General features: G+C 56.2%; 1 protein-coding gene across 3 annotated transcripts in view; it reads left to right on the forward strand.

The window, feature by feature from the left end:
* The window catches only part of TBC1D22A (TBC1 domain family member 22A), a 106,843-nt gene that overhangs the window by 679 nt on the left and 86,937 nt on the right, over nt 1-19,227 (forward strand). For 2 of the 3 annotated variants that reach the window (XM_069099303.1, XM_069099305.1), the window contains exons 2-4: nt 9,333-9,389; nt 10,011-10,363; nt 16,854-17,033. In XM_069099303.1, coding sequence (XP_068955404.1) covers nt 9,333-9,389; nt 10,011-10,363; nt 16,854-17,033 — 590 coding nt within the window. The remainder of the gene's footprint in view (nt 1-9,332; nt 9,390-10,010; nt 10,364-16,853; nt 17,034-19,227) is intronic. The other variant, XM_069099304.1, reaches the window with a different exon arrangement.

A 19,227-nucleotide genomic window follows, 5' to 3' on the forward strand; every position in this document is an offset into this window, starting at 1 on the left:
TGGCTTCTCCTGCCTGGGCCCTGGAGGCGCGCTGGGGGCCCTGCCCTCTGTGCTTGGCGCATGCCCCGAACGTGGTGGGTGTTTTACAAACGCTGTTGGCCTACTGGCCTTGGAGGCCGTGCAGCCCTCAGAGTGACTGACTTAGGGCGGACGAGCGGTGAGCCCCAGAGGCGCGGGCCGCTGTCACCCTCACTGCGCTGAGTGCAGTGACCTGCTCGGGGCCGCTGTCATTGTCGGCTGGGGCCCTGCCTCCCCAGCGCCTGCGTGGAGGGGAGCCTTTCTGCCCTCGTGGGCCCTGGTGCCGCGTGCAGCGGAGGAGGCCGCGGGAGGGCCCGGTGTGGGGCGCCCCCACAGTGCCCCGGGATGGAGCCAGGTCCTCAGGCCCGCCCGGCCAGGCTGGCCTCCCTGTTCGTCCTCCTCCGCAGGCCGCTCACCGCGGCCACCTCCCTGATGGGCCTTCTCCCCCGGGCGCTGCTGTCGGCTCCCTGAGCCACTCGGGTGTGCCTCCCGCTTGTCCATGTCAGGCTCTCCCTGCCCGCCGAGGCCTGTGCTGGGCTTACGCGGGGGCCAAAGCAGCCCCCCCCCCTCACGGAGCTTCCCTCTGAATGGGGGACACGACGTGCTGATACCTCTAGATCAGAGTTAGATTGGGGGGCCGAAGTTCATCCGAGGGAGGAAGGTTCAGGCAGCCAAGGAGGCTTGGCAGAAGCCAGAGACACGAGGCGGAGGGCAGCCGGGCAGCAGACGGGTGTGGGGGTGGGAGCGGAGGCAGTCCCGGGGGAGCCCGGGGTCACCTGTGGGGAGGCGGTCCCAGGGTCCGGGGCTGCAGACAAGTCCTCAAGGATGAGGATTGAGAGAGCGCCTTGGTGGCGGGTTTCAGTAGAATGAGCCTGGAAGCCAAGCGCAGCAGAGGGGTTTAACCGGATGGGAGGAGAGACACAGGCCCACGGCTCTGGACATAATGGCCAAGATGGGGCTTTAAGAATGGGGGAGGCGCCGCAGCATGTGTAGGCAGCAGGGAAGGAGTCATCGGCAGGGCTTGATGAGACGGTGGGAAGGCCGGTGGGGGGCTGTGTGCTGGAGAAGTTAGGGGGAAGAGCACCAAGGGTTTTGCCTTGGCAAGGAGAAGCACTTCCTCTTTTCCAGGAGCCAGGTGTGCAGGAGGGGCAGATGCTTGGTGCTGTGCCAGAGGATGGGACAGACCGTCTGTGCCTGCCAGCCTGGCCCAGGCAGAGTGGGGCCTTGGCCGGTGTTTTGTGTCAGGCTCTGGTCTGTGCTTGAAGCGGCCCTTTGGGTGGAGTGCTTAGTTATTCTGGGAGTTTCCTTATCTGATTGCTCCTGGCCCCTTGGAGATCTGGGATCTGATCCTCCGCTGCGTTTGTGTTTGTATCCTCAGAACCATGGACAGAGCGCCCCTTCCCCCTCCCTCTTTTTACCAAGGCTGCTTGGCTGCTTGGTTACAGTGAATGCCGTGGGCCCTCAGACCCCTCTCCTCTCTTTCCTTTGCCCCCTCACAGTCTTCCTTGAGCTGTGCTTACCAGGGTAAGTGGTATTCTCCAAAGCAGTTACTGGAGAATTCTATCCCCACCACGGTGCTTAGGGTGTTGCACATAGCTGTCATTTAATTCACATTGAATTGCATTGAGGTTGTGGGTCAGTGTTGGGCAGATTTGCATCTCCACTCAAGGCCGGGCCGGCCTGGCTACGTCCGTCAGTGCCAAAGTGAGCAGGGGTTGTTTGCCATCTCTAGGAACAAGACTTTTCATCCGGACTTCATGAGCCAGTCAGGCTGTTTCTCTTAGGGTCCACCTCTGACTTGTGTGTGCTGATGTCTAAATGGGGCTCCGGGCCTCTGGTGCCCTGAGAGCCAATCTTACTCAGCCTTTGGCCTTGCTTTTTAGTCCCTTCTCTTTGAATGCATTTCTTGGCTGCTGAGGATTTCCAGAGAAATTCTGCTCAAATATTGAGGATCACAGACATTCACAGGTTATCTGCTTCCTTGGGCCCAGCAGGGGCAAGTTCAATCTCTGTAAAGATCAGTTGGTATCTCCATGAGCCCTGCCCCACTCACTGAGTTCACCCTGCATTCATGAAGCTACATGTGCCCAAGACAAACACCACGCTGGGCACTGGGGATAGAAACCCCCAAAACAAAACCTTCCCAGCCTGGGGGAGTGGGGGAGGGAGCATGGACATGTGTCTGAAGACTGCAGAACCATTCTCTGGGGCATCCCAGATAATCCCGACCAGGAGCTCCATGGGATCACTGTACTCCCTGCTGCTCCTGGAGGGCAAAGGCCTGGTTTGTTCATTTAAATGGGGAGGTCGATCTAGACTCAATCTGGAGTCAGGTTTTCGAGACCCTCTGGTTCCCCTTCTCTCTTGGTGGCTGAGATCCCCAAGCTCAAGGCCGACCATTGGACTCCAAAGCTCTGGTCTTTCTGCTATTCCAAAGCTCCTTCGGTCGTGAGTTTGCTCATGGGGGCTAATTTGGCAGCTGAGTTCTGATTGGTTCTCCTGCCTCCAGTCCCTCCCCACTCCAGACCACCCTTCATTCAGCCGGTTTGACCATGTCACTACATAACCTCCAGTGGCTCCTTCAGGATCACATAGGGAGGCCTCTGTCTGCAGCTCTTTGTAACTGGGCCCCTTGGTGCCTGCCCACCATGTTCTCTGGTCCGGTGACACAAGCCTCTCTGCTCTGCTTGCCGGTAATCCTGTACCTCTGTAGCAGCAAGCACCCCAAGCACGTCCTCAGGGTTTGCTGCTACCACAGGTTCTTGGATCTGCTTTGTTAAAGGAAAGCAACTCAAAATAGGTTAACAAGCTTACTTTAATCAGTCAGACATATATCGTTTACCTTGTTCAGGGAAAAAAGGTCAGCACCCCAAACTTCAAAATATACAGACAGAATAATCAAGACATTAACAGATCAAGTAGACAGCTTTCCAAACTGTCCAACCATTACATCCATACCCAGTCAACATCTGGGTTTCCACATCTGGGTTTCTCAAAGCCGGGGGACTCTCCACAACAGCTTCCCAGATCAAATCACAAAACACTTCTCAAAGTGAGTCCCAAAACAAAGCTACACATCAGGGCTTATATAGCCTTCTCCTGGCTCAGAGAATGTAACAACCTTATTGACTCACTGGCCAATCAAGAAGTATCTACTGAAAAACAAGCCTCCCACCCCAGGCTTCAGGTGCATTTTAGCCTAGGGGCAGGGAAGATCTTCCAAATTTGCATTCCCATTACAGCCTCCCAACTTGATGTCTTTGCACTGGCCTTCCATCTTCCACACCTGGATTTCTCTCCCTCCTCATCTCTGCTTCTTGGCTCCTTGGCTTCCTTTAAGACCCTGCTCGTTCTGCCCTGTACAGGGAGGGCCACTTTCCCAAGCTTCACTGTGCATGCCTTCCATCTGAGGTGATCTCCTGTCTCCCCTGTCATTACCATGTATGTTTGCCCCCACTTTTCTGTCTCCCCAGGGTTTAGCCTGGCCCATAGTGACCCCAGGCCTGAGCCTGTCCTACAGAGAAGTTGTTTCTTAGTACAGGCTTGGTACATTTGTTTCAAGGAGGGCACTGAGGCCGAGCCCGGTGCGGTTTCTGGGTGGCAGTGGGAGAGCTGGGGCTTGAGCCTGGGTCCTCTGGCTCCAGGCCTCTTCTTCTCTGGCTCCGGGCATCTCTGGGCCACCTCCTCTCCTCTGGCTCCGGGTGCATCTGGGCCGCCTCCTCTCCTCTGACTCCAGGCCGTCTCCTCTCCTCTGACTCCAGGCCGTCTCCTCTCCTCTGACTCTGGGCTGCCTCCTCTCCTCTGACTCCGGGCCGCCTCTTCTCCTCTGGCTCTGGGCTGCTCTGTTCCAGCAGCCAGGCCCGTTGCTGGGGATGCTGTGGTTCACTTGCCGCTCGAGTCTGCTTCCCAATGCTTTGTGGGTTCTAGGATAGAGTGGGGTGATTGATGTTCAACTTCCTTCTGTCTCCATCCTAGCCAGACAGAGCAAAAAAATACCCCCTGCTGTTCCAGTTCACCTGGCCGTGAGCCCATTGCATTCAGAGGAGCCTGAATGGCCACCTTCTGGATGAGCTGCTGACCCTTCACTGCATCCTTGGCTGGGAGGCAGAGAGCCGGGTGTCCTTGAGGGGCAGGGAGGGTGGGGAACGGAGGTGGCCGAGATTTTCCCTGTGTTCTTCCAGACCAGGGTGTTTTTGTTTTGTTTTGTTTTGAAACTGTATTACTCTGTTGACTGAGGGCTTGCAAGTTGGCTCAGCCTGTCTGTCCTTGGGACCATCCCTTGGTGAGTCTGTGCCCGTTCTGGTAGGAGCTGAAGTCCCTTCAAAGTGCCGGCTTCTTTGTAAGCCTGGCAGCTGGCCTAGCAGACTAACTGGCTCCGGTTAGTCAGTCACCAGGCGTTTGGAGCCATTACAGCGTCTGGCCTTTGGGGCTCTGGCTGCCAAGGAAGGTGAGAAGTCCCTGCCCTTGAATGGAGGAGGGGACATAACTAAGCAGGGATGACTGTGACCTCTGCAGATGCGGTCACTGGGAGCCCAGGGGCCGCGGGACTGCAGGCAGGGCGGTCTGCCAGTGCAGAGCCAAAGGGGGGAGCTGCTCTCAGTTGGCATCGGGCTAGGATAGGCTGTAAAGGGCCCATTGGAAGACACCTGCTTGCTTCCAGAGTATTGCCATTCCATAATAGTCTTCAGCCCCACCTGGGGCAGGTAGGCAAGGGCGAGACTTGCCTGACCAGCAAGAAGTTTGGATAGGGCAGGAAGGAGTGATGCCGCCTTTAAGATGCTGACTTCCTCCGGCCTTCAGAGCAGAGTTCTGCACATTGCAGGTCCCCACACACTTGAATGAGGGTACAAGCCACTGTTACAGACTGGGCCTCATTCTCCCCTGGCCAAGATAAGCAAGAGTTTGGCTGTGTCTGGGTGGGAGGGATGACACCCCCCCCCCCCCCCCCCGGGGGGGGGGGGGGGGTGATGCCCCCTCTGCCCCGTGCTGGTGCTCATCTCGGCTCCCCTCACCGTGAACTTTAGGAGCTGGGACAGTGCGCGTTGTTGCTGACTGGGGATTTGGGGCCTTGTTCTTGGTTGATGCTGTCACCGTTCCATTGGAGGCTCGAATGCCTCTGTAATGTTTTTTCCAGTGGCAGCCCCTGCTTCTCTTGTATTTTTTAGGAGTGAATCTGCTCTCCTGGTAATTTCCTGGCCTAAAGCCAGTCATGGAAGTGGCAGCACAATTTATGGCTCAGCTCAGCAGCTGGTGGGAGGATGGGGCGTGGTGGGAGCTGGAGAAGGCTGAAGAGTGAGCTCCTCTGCCTGCCTTGTTGGGAAGGGGAGAGACACTGGAAACCACTGCCTTTATTCTCTTGGAAATCATTTGTATATCTCATCGCTTTTCTGTTTTATAATGCACAGAAACAGAGCAAAGTGGGGGAAGCCTCCTCTTGGGTCCTGCAGGTTTGGGCCATGGGGAAGCACAGCAGCACCTGGACGGTGCAGGATGTTCTGGCCGCCATTTTACAGGAGCCATGGTGACTAAGAGAGGTAGGGACCAGAGAGGAGAGAGCAAGAAAGAGTGGTGCAGGGCCTGGAAAGCTGGCTTGGGAGGTGCATTGGAGGAAGTGCTCGGGTCAGCTGGGAGAAGGCCAGATGATGGTCTACGGGGGAGGAGACCATTCTGGCCCTCAGGGCAGAAGGAGGAGGCCTTCCGGGAGTTACTGGGAGAGCGTCCTCTGGGCTCCATGAAGCTGAGCAGGAGTGGAATGGGCTGCCCAAGAGCTGCTGAGTTCCTGGAACCCGGAGGGCTTCAGGCTCTGCTGGGGCCATTGGAGAGGGGCTCCCTCCTCACGTGAAGGCCCAGCACCAGCCTCCAAAGAAGAGCCTCTGTGACCTCTGCAGATGCAATCAGGGCACAAGGAAGTTGTTGAAATAAAACACTCAGTCGTGCCAGAAGGTAAAAGTCTGGAGGCAGAGCCCTCAAGGGTTTATAGTATTGGCGAGGGCAGGGTGGTGGCCGCTTGTGTCACCTCCCAAGTACAAGAGAGGCTTGGTCTCAGGCACTTCCCGGTCCTGGGACCGTAATTGGGGTGTCTCTCATGGTTTATTTTCTTCCTCTTTTATCCTGGCTGCTTCTCCCTGCATCTGGGGAGTAGATCTGATTGCCAAATTCTGGGAAGAAAGGGAGCTGTGGAATTGATTACCATCAGAAAAATGGGTTTTCTTATAGTTTCTCTGAAGCCCTTTAAAGCTTATTTCCTTAGAAAACATATCTCCCTAGAATGTAGTTTCTAAATCTTTGGAACTTGTTGACTCTGTGGGAGAGTAAGCCTAATGGCAGATAGAGTTCATCTTCGGCGTCTGTTGCAAACCAGTGGTGAGCTCGCGGTGTAATGACTGGCACAGAGAAGGGAGGTTGATGAGCTCTGACCGGCACTGACTCTCTGATCTGCCTGGCTGGCTCCTCTGTCTGAAATACGGGAAAGCGTTTCAATGTAAATGTGCTAATAGCAGTTTTTATTCATCTTGTGTTCCCCAGCAAACTGCTGCCAGCCTCATTTCTGTTTTGGTGCTTACGCCTCCCCCGGAAGCCCAGCCCTCGCCATCGCCTCACTCTGCTCAGACGTTTTTTCTGGATGCTTTGCTCTGAGGTCTGCAGTGGTGATGTCGCTTTCCGTAGGCATCGTTCTGGGTGTCCACATCACACCCTGGGGGGAGAGCACCCAGGCTGAGGAGTGGTGGCACCAGGGGCTTCTGTGTTGCCCACTCTCACAGCCCTTTCCCCATCCTCCCCCTCCTTCTCCTCCGTCTCAGTTTCCTGGGCCTGGCGAGAGTTCCCGTGTCCTCTCTTTCAGAACATTCCCCTCTGCTCCTTCTTTGAGGGGCTGGTGCTGTGTTCCTCTTCTCCCAGCTGTCTTCCTGACTCTGGCCACTCTCCAGGCCTTAGTTCTTGGTCTTCTGCGCTTGGCTTCATCTGGTGGAGCCATGGGTTCCTTCTGTGCCCGTGCCCCCATGTCTGTGGAGTTGGGCCTGTGGGGTTTCACATCTCTAGCTGTCTGCTGGATGCTTCTGCTTGAGTCTTCATTCTTTCATTCTGCAGGTGTATATTGTGAGGCAGGGATACAGAGGTGTACAAAGACACAGATAAAACTATGCCTGCCCTCAAGCAGCTTCTGTTCTCTTGGGCAGTTCGGAGCAACATTTGCCCATTGAAGTCTATCAAACATGATGTCTGACACACATGTAAGGAGGCTGCTGGAAGTCATGAGGGCCTCACCTGGGGGTGGGGGCGTGCATGGCAGAAGATACTTTGTGCAGGTTGGATTTGGAGTTGGATTTGGCAGCTGAGTGGATGGAGGAGGTGAGGGAGAGGAAGGATGCTGGTGCCCTCGAAACAAGGGAATTAGCACAGGGACCGTTGGGGGAGGGGCGGAAGATGAGCTGGGGGTCTGAGACGATTCCAGTGTACAGCCGGAGATACAGCCAAAGGGCTCAGGAAAGAGAGACTGCCGGCTGCAGAGATTTTGGAATTGTCTGCACATCTCTACAAGCTTATAAAATGACAGAGAGGAAGGGAAGGGAAGAGGACAGAGGGAGAGGTTGGACGGGAGACAGCCCCAGGCAAGCGCTAGTGGCTGGAGGGGAGGGGGTGGTCAGCGGTGTCTGCTGCCAAGAAGTCGTGTGGGATCAAGAATGAGAAAAGGCTGCTGGCCTTGACAGCTTGGAGGTTCTTCGTAGGCCTGCCTCGTGGCAGAGAGGTGGTGGGCTGTTGGTGTAGGGTGGGACATAGCTTTTCCAACATGGCCAGGGTGTTGTCTGGTTTTACTTGACCGTACTTAGTATTCATTATAAGGGAGGGTTTTGTCGGGGGGCATTTAAGTTAACTTTCTTGCTTATTGTTAGGAATTTAGCAAACAAACATGAGCATGCGTGAACATTTCCATATAGCAAGAACAAAAAGCCAGGTTTGTGTGGGGAGCTTTGGCCATGCCTTACAGGTGCCTTGTTTGTTGGTCAGCAGTCACGTGTAGCCTGCAGGCTCCCATGCTGCCCTCTTGTCTGTGTTCCCTCCTGAACTTTCTCCTGCTCTCATCCCCACGCTCCTCCTGCTGTTCGTGGATGGGGGCTTCTCTCTTGTCTTATTTTTGGCATCGCAATCTCTGCTTCCACCTCCCCACTTCCCTGGAAAGTTCCTTCCTTGCCCAGAGAGAAGTAGAATCCCACATCCACCCCCACAATGGCCACATTGGGAAGGGTAGATCTCACTGCCCTCGGCTGCAGGGGCAGAGTCATTGGGCACTGACCGTTAGGTCGCATATGCCCTTGTTCATTGGCGACCTTGTTCAGCCCAGTTTCAGTCAAGGGGTGGAGTTAGAAGGCAGATTGTGTGGCCTGAGAAGTGAGCAGAAGGTGAAAACACAGGGACAGTGCGGTGTAGACAGCTTTTTCAGTGAGTCTGGCTGTTAGAGAGACTAGAAACATAGGGCAGAAGCATGCAGGGCTGGCACCGTCAGGTGAAAGGGCCTTTTTCTTACAAATGGGTTGGGAAATCTAGGCAAAGTTTGTAAGTGGTAGAGAAGGAAGGAGAGCTGGAGGTCCCGGGCAGAGAGGGGCTGCTATCGACAGGAGAAAGGCCTTCTCTTCCTCTGAGGCCCGAGACAGTGGGCAAAGTTGAGGTGATTTCAAGTGTAGAGTGGGAGGGAGGGGCGAGCTTGTCAGGGAAGTATTTGGTGAAATCCTCGGCCGTGGTGGGAGGGGAGGGTCTGCTTTAGGGAGAATGATCCCTGGGGAGGACGTTGCACGGCCGGGGAGGTGCAAAGGACTGGTGTGTCATGGCACCAAACACATAGGAGAAGAGGCCGGCGACCCTTGTCGGGGTTCCAGGGCCCCAGGCCTGAGGCCCCATCCCCCACCTCTTCTAGCACAGATGAAGAATCAGGCTGAGACAGGTGGTGTCATGGAGCAGATCTCTGTTCAGGCACGGCCTGGCCTAGGCAGCCTCGGGCCTGTCCGGCTCGGCGGTTCTGGGACCTGAGCTTCAGGCTGTGGTGTCTGCACCCAGCCCTGCGCACCATCCTGGCTCCTGGGCCCCTGGCATCGTGGTTACTGGCCGCTGTGGGCCTGGCAGCTCCCAGAGGGCCCCGGGCATGGCCTCTTGCACTCCTTCACCCTTTCCCCTTTCTGGCCCGGGCCACGCATGGCTGCGATGCAGGTCCTCCCAGGCTCGGTGCAGCAGCAGCAGCGTCTGGTGTTTTCTTCACTTAGCGAGTAGAACAAAGGGCTAAGTCAGACACAGGTTAATTTCTTTCTCTTTTTCTTTTTGAACAGTATCCAGCATGTGTATGGAGCCCAGCACCCTCCTTTTGACCCCTTAGTCCACGGCACGTAAGTGAAACGTTTGTCTTTGAGCGTTTGTTTGGAGAGGCCGATGGGGCCCTGCTGGCCTGCTTGGGACACTTTGGCAACGGCCAGGTGGGAGCCGTGCTGAGGGGCCAGCCCTGGGCAGCTGGGCCGGAGTGGGGCTCCTATACCCACTGCCAGGAAGGCTGTGAGTCTGTGAGCTCAGGAACTGTGGCATGGCAGGATGCATGGCAGGGCATTTCCCTCTGCTCGTTGGCTTGACCAAAAGGCCGGTCCGGGGGATGGGTGGAAGCTGTCTGGGAGTCGTTGGATACTGAGCAGGCTGTCCCTGGCTGCCCGTGGGGACCTGTGCAGGGCTTGTTCAGCTGCTCTCCCGGATCTGCCTTCCTCTCTCCTCAGGGCTAAGTCACTTACGCTTCCAGGGAAGATGTTCCTTCCTTATTATTCCTGTATTGGGATGGACTGAGGTCTGAAAACGTGTGTGTGCACATGGATGCATGTGTGTGTGTATATGTGTGCATGTCTGCGTGTCTGTGTGTGTGTGTGTGTTTCTGCCTCCTGGCTGCTCTGCTCTGGTCCCTCCCTGTGGCCGTGCCTCCGGGGGACTTTGAGGAGTAAACGCTCTGTTCTCCGTTTTGTTTGCAGGTTGGTTAAGACGGTCCCCAAGACACCAAGCACCCCGGTGAAACCCAGGAAAGTCAGCACTTTCCAGGAATTTGAGAGCAACACGAGCGATGCCTGGGACGTGGGGGAGGATGACGATGAGCTACTGGCCATGGCGGCCGAGAGCCTGAACACGGAGGTGGTCATGGAGACGGCCAACCAGGTCATCCAGAACCACAGCCGGCTGCAGGAGCAGCAGCGGGGGCCTGAGCGGCTCGTCTGCGGCGACAGCGAGGCGGCCGAGCGTTTCTCTGACCTGCCCTCGGGGATGGGCAGTGACGGCAGGCTGGTCAAGTCCGTCAGCGAGAGCCACACTTCCCATTCTGCAGGTGACGGTGCGCGTCTCCCTCCTGGCTCAGCGATGCTCTCGGCCTCTTGGTCGGGAACGGGGCAGAGGCTGGCCTTGGGCCCTCTGCTCTGGGGCTCTGTCGGGGCTCTCCCCTCTTGGGCAGTTCAGCAGGGCACGGGGCTTGTACAAGGCAGCTGTCTGAGCTTTGTGGGGACAGTATGGAGGGAACCGCAGTGTCTTTTTCCATCTTCCCCTCTTCCGTCTTCCCTCCCTCCCCCCATGCTTTATTTCCTCAGTGCCTCCTCTCTTCCCTTCTCTCTCCTCTGTCCTTCCATTCCCCATCCCCTTATGTCTCCCTTTCTCCCATCTGTCTTTTGTCATCTCCTGCTCTTACGGATCAGAAGTCTGCGTTAGTGACAATGGCAGCCGTGGGTTCTGGCTGGGCAGCTGCTTCCACTGGCTGTGCGGGGTCATTAGATGCACCCCCCCCCCCCCCCCCCCCCCACGGAGCGTGAAGCAAGCTCCTCTCTCTCCTATAGTCTCCATGACTGGAAGACACCCGGGCTCTGCTGGAACCTTCCTTCCCTGCCTCCCCAGGCAGCCCTTTTCCCTTTGGGGTGACGAAAGTCCTTGTTAGGAAGGGTTTCCCGGCCTCAGGTTGAAATCTGTGACCTGCCCTCTTGACCCCTAGCTCCGTCTGCTGGGGCCAGGTAGGGCAAGGCCATTTTCTTGGCTGTCATTGTCTCAGTCAGGCCCACCCAGCTGGTGTGACCCAGGGCACACTGCAGTGGGTAGTTAATAGGTGCCTGTTTGCAGAGATAGCTGCCTGCGCTTGCCAGGCGGGGCAGCCTGAGCCTCAGAGAGGAGAAGAGCCTTCCTTATGGCCCCCCACGCAGGGCTCCAAGCCTGTGTCCCCTGACTCTGCCCCCCTTCCCTTTCCTGGGCATCGTCCAGGCTGCCCGTGTCCACGTTCTGGCCTTCCCTCTAGCACCTGCGTGGCCACTCCCAGTGGGTGTGAGCAGGGCAGAGGATGGCAGGAACGCCCTGATATGGGGGGACAGCAGGGAAGGCTAAGGTGTCGCCCCATCTTTCCTCCACATCTGACAAGATTGTCAGTGTCTGACTTTGCGGTTGGTGCCAGTCTCCTTGTGTGAGCATGCAGTGTTGAATCCATGCTGGGACAGCCTTCCTTCTCCAGCATGGTGGGCTTTTTCAGTCGGGCCTTTTCTGGTGTTCACTCGGTTCTCCGAGTGTGCGCCCCATGCTGGCCCAGTGCCATCCTCGTGGGCCTTCTCGACGTGCTGGCTCTTCTTCTAGGCTAGCATCGCCGAGGCAGAAACCTTCATGGGCCCCGGGGAGGGAGTGGCTCGCCTGTGGATGAGGAGGGGGAGCCGAGTGGGTGCGGCTCCGGGGAGGCCAGGGGCTGCCGGCGCTGCTGGCTCAGAAACTTGTTGGGAGGAACCTGTTTCCATGACAAGGACAGCATTTGTTGGGGACTTGCTGAAGAGGGAGGGCTGGCATTTACACCAGGCACGTTCCAGTCCTGATGGAAGTGAGCTCCCGGCTCCTCTCCTGACCGTGGCTCCCTCGCTCTGGCCCTGGCCTCCTGACTGGCCTCCTAGCCTCCCTCCTCCTCCCAGCTGCTTCAGAGTCGCCTCCGTGGCCCCGTAGGTCCAACCATGCATTTGCCTGTTGGGCTTTGGCAGTCCTTCCCAGCCAGAGTCCACCCTCCCTTCCGGGCTGCTTGTCCATCGCCGTCCTTGAATTCTGCAGTTCAGGCCCACGGCCCTCACTGTGGCACGTCCATGTGCATGCCTCACTGTGGCACGTCCACATGCATTGGGGCTGGCTCTCCCTTCGGGGCTCCGCTCAGGTGCCCCTTGGGACGGGAGGCCTTTCCTTCTCTAGACAGCCTTGTGTTCGTTCACCTTATGTATGTGCTGATGGCCATTCCATCATCTCCCTCTGCCCTAGAATGCAAGCTCCCAGAGGGCAGGGCCTGGCCCACTCAGGGGTAGTGTGTAACTCAGGCCCTGGCCCTTAGTCAGTCAGCGCTTGAATGAAGGTGGAGGAAATCATGGAACCGTGCAGCAGATCACCATCCTGCGGCCCTGGGCCTGAGCCACTGCCAGTCAGGCGAGGGACATGCCCCCTGCCTAGCACTCACTCTTTACAGAGCAAAGGGAGGCCATTGGCAGTGAGCGCCCCTCTGCCCTTCGTCCTTCGTTCTTCGGCCTCCTTCACCCTCGCCTCTCCTTGCCGAGGCAAAGCCACAGAAGTGGGAGACCCACCCCACCCCTTTTCTACCTGACTGCCTGCCTCCTCTCAAAGCTTTGTCTTCAGCCCCTTCCCATCTAGTGGGCCCCTCTCTGTTCCCGGGCCTCCCCAGCCTCACCTACTCTTCCTTGACCTTTCCATCCTCCTCCCTGGGTGGCCAAGCTCCTCGAGAAGGCCAGCTCTGGGGGTGCCTCCATTCTCTCTCCTCTCACCCCCGCGCAGTCCGGCTTCCGATCTTACGTCCTGCTCTCTCCGAGGTTATTAAGGGTCCCTTAGTTGCTCAACCCAATAGTCTTTTCTCACTCCTCCTTCTCCTTGACCTTCTGTAACCTTTGAAACTAGCCATCCTCTCTTTCCTCGCAGACCCTCCCTTCTCTCATCCCTCCTTTCCTCACAGACCCTCCCTTCTCTCATCCCCCCTTTCCTCGCAGACCCTCCCTTCTCCCATGCCCCCTTTCCTCGCAGACCCTCCCTTCCCTGGGTTCTTGGGCCGTCGCTCTCTCCTGGCTCTCCTCCCTCTCTGACTGCTGCTTCTCAGCCTCCTTTGCTGGGTCCTCACCCAGATGGTGCCCTGTAGCTCCAGGTGCCCTTCAGGCCTCTGCTCGGGGCCCTCTTCTCACTCTCCTCCCTCTCTGCCACTTTACAGCTGCCGTAGATTTAATGACTGTCTCTGTGCTGATGCTTCTCACATCTACTTTTCCAGCCCTAACTTTTCCCCTGATCTTCACTCTCCTGTCTCTGAAGGCCCATGGACGCCTCTAACTGCGTGTTTCATGGATGTTTTAAACTCAGCCCCTCCAAAATGGAGCTCCTCTCTGTCTTCCTATCCCTCCCTCCCTGTTTGTGGTGAAGACAACGCCATCTTCCCACTCACGTACACTCAGCCTGGGAGTCTCTCTGAACTTCTCATTCTCTCTCCCCGCTTTCCAAGCCGTTGACTTCTCCTTTTCAGCATCTCTCTAATGTGCCTCCATCTCTTCTCTGGCATGGGCTTCTTCATGCCCGGACTGTCGTTGTAGCCACTGGGGAGTCTGCCTGCCTCAGGCCTCTGCTCTCTCCCGTCCACGCTCCCTCCAGTTGTCAAACCGACCGTCAGTAGGTGCAGGTCTGACCGTGTCACCCCTGCCTCCCTTCACTGAGCTCAGTGGTTATCTACAAGATCAGATAGAAAACCCCTTCTTCCCTTCCCAGTCCTCTGGCCAGCCCACCAGTAAGGCACTCCATTTTCTCACGTCAAGGAAATGACAGTCTTGCAGTTAGGTTTGTCGTGTCTGATTGGCCTCCGCTGTCTATAGGGGGGCAAAGCCAGAAAGTGGACACACTTGTAATCAGATGGCATTGAGATCATCTGTGTAGCTCTATGCCATCCTGGTTGAATTAGGGGAAGCAGAGGGGGACTCTTTCTTCTGTTCATCTCTCTCTTTGTCCTGCAAAATTAATAAGTGTTGTCCAAATGCTAAGATATCTTGGTGGAAAAAACAAAGCCTCAGGAATGTTTTCTGTCTTCAGCCCTCCCAGGTGTAGCCCCAGGGCGCACCCTGAGCTAAAGCAGGATTGGGGGGCTGAGAGATTGTGAGCCCTCCTCTTCAGCTCCTCCGGCCAGGAGGCAAGCCTGCCTAGGGGTGCTGGGAGGGGATATGAGGAAGGGGCTTCTCCTCCCTCCTCTGCAGGCTGCCCAGGGGCAGAGGGCACCTCGTCATCCAAAGCCTCGGGGTTTATGTCATTGGGTTTTTCAGTGTGTGGAAATGAGGAACCACTAAGACTGGTTTTCATTCCTGCTCCACAGTATGCTGTCAGCAGTGTCTGGATGTTAGTGTTCACAGAGCCTGTGGCCCTGTCCCTTGTCTGGAGTTCATCTTTTCACTGGAAACTTCATTTTTGTCTTAAGAAAATGAGGTGAATGTCTCAGACTTTGGATTCGCTGGACTTTTTGAGGCTGCTGAACTTAGTGGGCAGTGTGGTGTAGTGAAGAGAGGGCAAGCCTGGGTCAGGAAAGGCCTTGGTCCAGGTTCTGGAGTGAGAGACCCAAAGGTTCTCACTTTGTAAACCTTAAGTTAGAATAGGAATATGAGCTTGGGAAGTACCCTCCTAGCCCCCCCAAAGCAGCCTGTTCTGAGCTGGTCTAGTAGCATGAAAAGGGCATGGGACTGTGACTCAGGACCCAGGGGGTCAGGGCTGGCCCTTGCCCTTCCTGGCAGAGTGATTTCAGCCAGCTTCTGTCCTGACTGGACCCAGAGGCCCTGTCTGCACACACGCCGATGCCCATGCTTCTGACATAGGGAACATTTGGACGTTGCCAGCCTCCCTCTTAGCATTCCCAGGCAAGGCATCATGGTTCTCACGTGCCCTTCCAGTTCTCACTGAAGGTCGGTTTCTTTGGTCACCTTCTGTCATCTGCCCTTTGAATGGTCAGCTCACCTGCCTGGGCTCCCTTATTTACGCAGTTTATCAGCTTATGGTAGTTGGATCTGTGACGAGTCAGAAATGTTTGAGTGGGGAGGGTCCGCCCTTCTGCCTGTGTCACGGATGTCCTAGAAGTCGTCATGCGGCCTTTGCTCAGACACGCTTGTGAGTGGGAGCCTTATGTGGCTAGGATGTACCATTTGACATCTAGAATTATTAGGAAGTTACTTCTTATAATGGGCAGAAATCTGCCTTTCTGGCCATCACCTTCATTGCTCTTAAACTAGACCAAACCGGTCTCTAACTTGTAGATGGCCAGAGCCGAACAGAGCAGGTGAGAGGCAGGAGAGTCGGGAATCAACCAAGTTTCATTCTGAAGTGAGGGAAATGGCTTGTAAGTAAGGAGGCAGATTAGACACGTGCTGGGCCCCGGCCCCTCGTGGGGGGACCCGAGGCATGTGGGGAGGCCGCAGTGCTTGTACCAAGGGTTGTGCAGGCTGCTGTAGGCCTGACAGGGAGGGGTAACAGGGCTTCAGGACTGGACACGTGGGGGGTCCTTGACCTGGTCAGAGCAATACAGTACTTGGGTGATTTTGCCAGAGGTTGAGATCGTTCAGAGGGTGAGTGCAATGTCAAGCTCGGGGCACAGGCTGCGGGATGTTCCTAGTATCTCTCCCCTTCCTCCTCTCTGCCCTTCACCTCTCTGTGCCCAAGTGGTCACCAGGGGCTCTCTTCAGCCTCCTCTTCTCTGGGCTCGCCATCTGCAGTGCCTTTAACTGGGCTGTATAGGACGGGACATCAGGTCCTCCTTCCTTTCCTCTCCATGTGTCTTTGTTGCTGCCCCCAGATGGGGAGCCTTGGCAAGAGCACAGGGCTCCAGCTATGCGCTGACTAGGGCAGCGTGTTTTGGGACTCTGCTCTCCCCAGGCATTTGTCCACACTGCCTGCTTCCTGGGCAGCCGCACCAGCCGGCCGGCACGTGTCCAGCCTTTAGTCTGTGACAGGCCTTCAGGCTCTTTCACATGGACTGCTGCTGCTTCCGTTCTCTTTTTGTAGGCTCTTCATGCAGAAGTTCTCATTTATCCCTATTAAATATCATTTCCTCAGCTGCCAGCGTTGGAAGGAGCCATAGAGATGACCCTGTGCCCGGGCTCCTGGCGACCCTCTGGCAGTCTGATGGACCTCTTTTCAGAATCGAGTTTTTAAATGATTGAAAATCATTGCTAAATTTCAGTTAGAAGTTAGTGAAAATCAAGCTGTCCATGGTCCTCAGGTTAACACCCTTTGACGTCAGCCAACTGTCCCGTTTTAGAGATGAGAAGTTAAATGCCTTTGCCAGGGTCACATCAATAGTAGCAGGCCTGGGGCTTTGCCCCTGACCCTCTGGCTGCTGGCAGTGGAAGCTTCTGACCATGGCTTTAGACTTTGCATTCTTGTAAAAGCCATCTACAGACACAGTCCTTGCCAGGGATGTTGGGGGAGCACACCATCTTCGCCTTCTTAAACTCGCTCCTGCAACGGTGTGCCCTTTGCCTGAGGCACACTCTCCTCATGCCTTGGCTGCCATGATAGTGTGGCGGCTCCCTTCCCAGAGTGCCCTGTCCACCTCATGCCCCTGCTCATTTTCCAGCTCTGCCCCCACAGCCCAGAAGGAGGGGCTTCTGTTGGGTGTGGCGTCTCTAAATGCTTTCTCTTTCCTCTTCAGAAATGCAGAATTGGACAGAACCTGTCAGTGGGAGAGAACTCTTACATTACAGGGTAGGGATGGGGGTGCTTGGCGAGCTCACGGCAGGCAGGGCCGAGACAGCCCGAGACACCAAGTCGGCTAATTGGCCTTTTTAATTTCCCTCTTGCAGACATCCTCAGAGACACCACCCCTCTGCAGCGCTCCCAGTCTCTCCCTTATGCCTCCATGGCCCCTTTAGGCTATGGATCAGAGGAGAAGAATGCGCTTGCCCCACCGGCCTTGACGGAGAGGGAGGTCTATCGGCTAGAGAAATTTAGGCAGCTTCTTGCGGGACCCAACACAGATCTCGGTAAGTTCTCTGTCTGCTGCAGAGCTCCCTATTGGGCTCTGGCGGGAAGCATGGGAATCTTCCTTCTCTCAGGGATCTCCGTGTCTGGGGTATTGAGTGAAGCCCATCGGCGTAACAGCATTTAATAGCACAGCCTGGCCCCATGCCACAGACTGTTTGTGTGTTTGGTGAGGTGTGTTTGGTGCTTGAATGTGAAATTCTACAGCTTTCCTTTCTGGAAAGGGGCTTCATCCTCTCTCTTTTGCTGCCATACCCCCCCATCCCTCCTTCGTCTGAGTGATGGTTCAGACCCTACTGGTCCAACATCTCTGGGTTCCCTCGTGACATTTCAAATTCTCAAGTGATTGGTTATGTGATTTTGGACATTCCTTCCTTTATGGCATTTACTCATTAAACAGCGCTGGTTCTGAGTTTGGTGTTGGGGTGATGGAAGGAAGAGCATTGTGTAGCTGCTGCCCTCTGGAAGCCCAGCCAAAGGGTGGAGATCCTCTCTGCTGGAGGCCTCTGTGTCTGTCTGCGAGCTGGGCTCTTCTGGGCCCCTTCCTGCCGCTGGGCCAGCCAGGAGCCTCTGGGGCTTCTCTGTCCCTCCATCAGACTCCTTTTGTGGCATGTTAGCCAGTCTGATAGCTGTGAGGTGGCCCCTCTCTAACCCATAGTGATTAGAGCATTTTTTCATGTAGACAAAAGAGACAGCTTTGATTTCCTCATCTGGAAACTGCTTGTTCCTATAAGCGAATGGGACGCGATGTCCATTTTGTAGCCTCTGGTGGGCTGCTTGGTGATGTGGGGCCGAGCCTGGGGCTGGATCCGTGAGTCAGCTGCCTAGAGAGAACGTGGAGAGAGAAGAGAAGAGGGCCTAGTGTGGCCCCGTGGGTGAGGAGCCAGTGTTTAGGAGGTTTCAGAGATAGCAGACCCGTCATGGAGGATGAGGACAGACAGGACCCTGAGATCTGGTAGTTGGAATATCGTCGGTGACTCTGGGCTGAGCAGTGCCAGTTGAGTGACCAGAAGCCAGACCACCAAGAGAGGGGGAGTGGGAGGGGAGTGAGTGGGGTATGAAGGTGCCTGGGGGGACTGATCTGAGATGGCCGTTTGGCAGTAGGAGGAGGGGTGAAGGCTGAGGGTGAAAGGGAGAACAGCAGCATTGGGGCTGGGCTGGTGAGGAGAGGTGCTCAGGGTGTCTCCTTGGGCTGCGGGCAGTGGCCGTGTGGGCAAGGTGGCGGCCCTCCAGGGACCGGGAACTCGTACTGTGGCCTCTGGCTTCCCGAGGACAAGAAGGGGGCTCTGGGGTCCCCTTCCCCTTTAGTGGTTTCCCTTCCACCCACCAGACCTTGATCAAGGGCCTACTAGGAGCCAGGCCCTGAGGACAGGGAATCAATCACACAGAGGGTCCTCCCTGTGCTTCCATGGGAGGGAGTGGGCGCTGTTGGCTGCTTGGCGCTATGCCATCTGTCTGTTTCCCTTCTGATCTGACTGGGGTGTGGCCCCCTCGAGGTGAGAATGTAGATAATTCAGGGGCTTTTTCCCGAGGCTCAGATTGCGGCCCAGGCTCTCCCAAACATGCGGGGGGGCCCTCTGTTCCTTAGCCCTCTTGCTCTGGTTTCCCTGGTCCTGTCCATGAGTTTTGGTTTTGGGCACATGCTTCTCACACCTGCCATGTACCCCCTCTCCTGTGCCCCTTGGGGACCCTCGGTTTGGAGTCTTCCCTATAGTCCCTGATCTTCAGATGGGAGCGTTGCCAGAAGAATGTCTGACTGAAAGGGTGGGAAAGATGCTTGAGGCTAATTTCTACAGTGACCTGATCTCTCCTGGCAGCCGGGCGCCACAGTGCCCAGAGAACCGGGCTTGGAGTTCAGATCTTGCCATCTCTGTGACCTCACCTCACCTCTGCCTGCCTCTGTTTCCCCAGCTGTAAGCTGGGGGATATGAACAGCTCCTGCCTCCCTGTGTGTCTGTGAGGCCCTGATGAGATGGCGATTGTGAGGGGCTTGCTACAGTGCCCAGACACATAGTGCTATGTACGTGTCAGCCGTTCTTATTTACTAAGACTGCCAAGATTCTACTGAGCGCATCCTTGCGCTCCTGAGTCTCCTGGCTCTGGGGCGTCACTGTCCTTGGGGTCAGTAATTGGCGGTGTCTGCTGTGCGCATTGTTCATTGGGGAGTATCAGCCAAGCTGAATTGCACCCAGGATT

This window comes from Petaurus breviceps, unplaced genomic scaffold (assembly GCF_028583685.1).
Source record: "Petaurus breviceps papuanus isolate PSGF00001 unplaced genomic scaffold, PetGlider_PUasm1.0 370, whole genome shotgun sequence".
NCBI classification, from domain to species: Eukaryota; Metazoa; Chordata; class Mammalia; order Diprotodontia; family Petauridae; genus Petaurus; species Petaurus breviceps.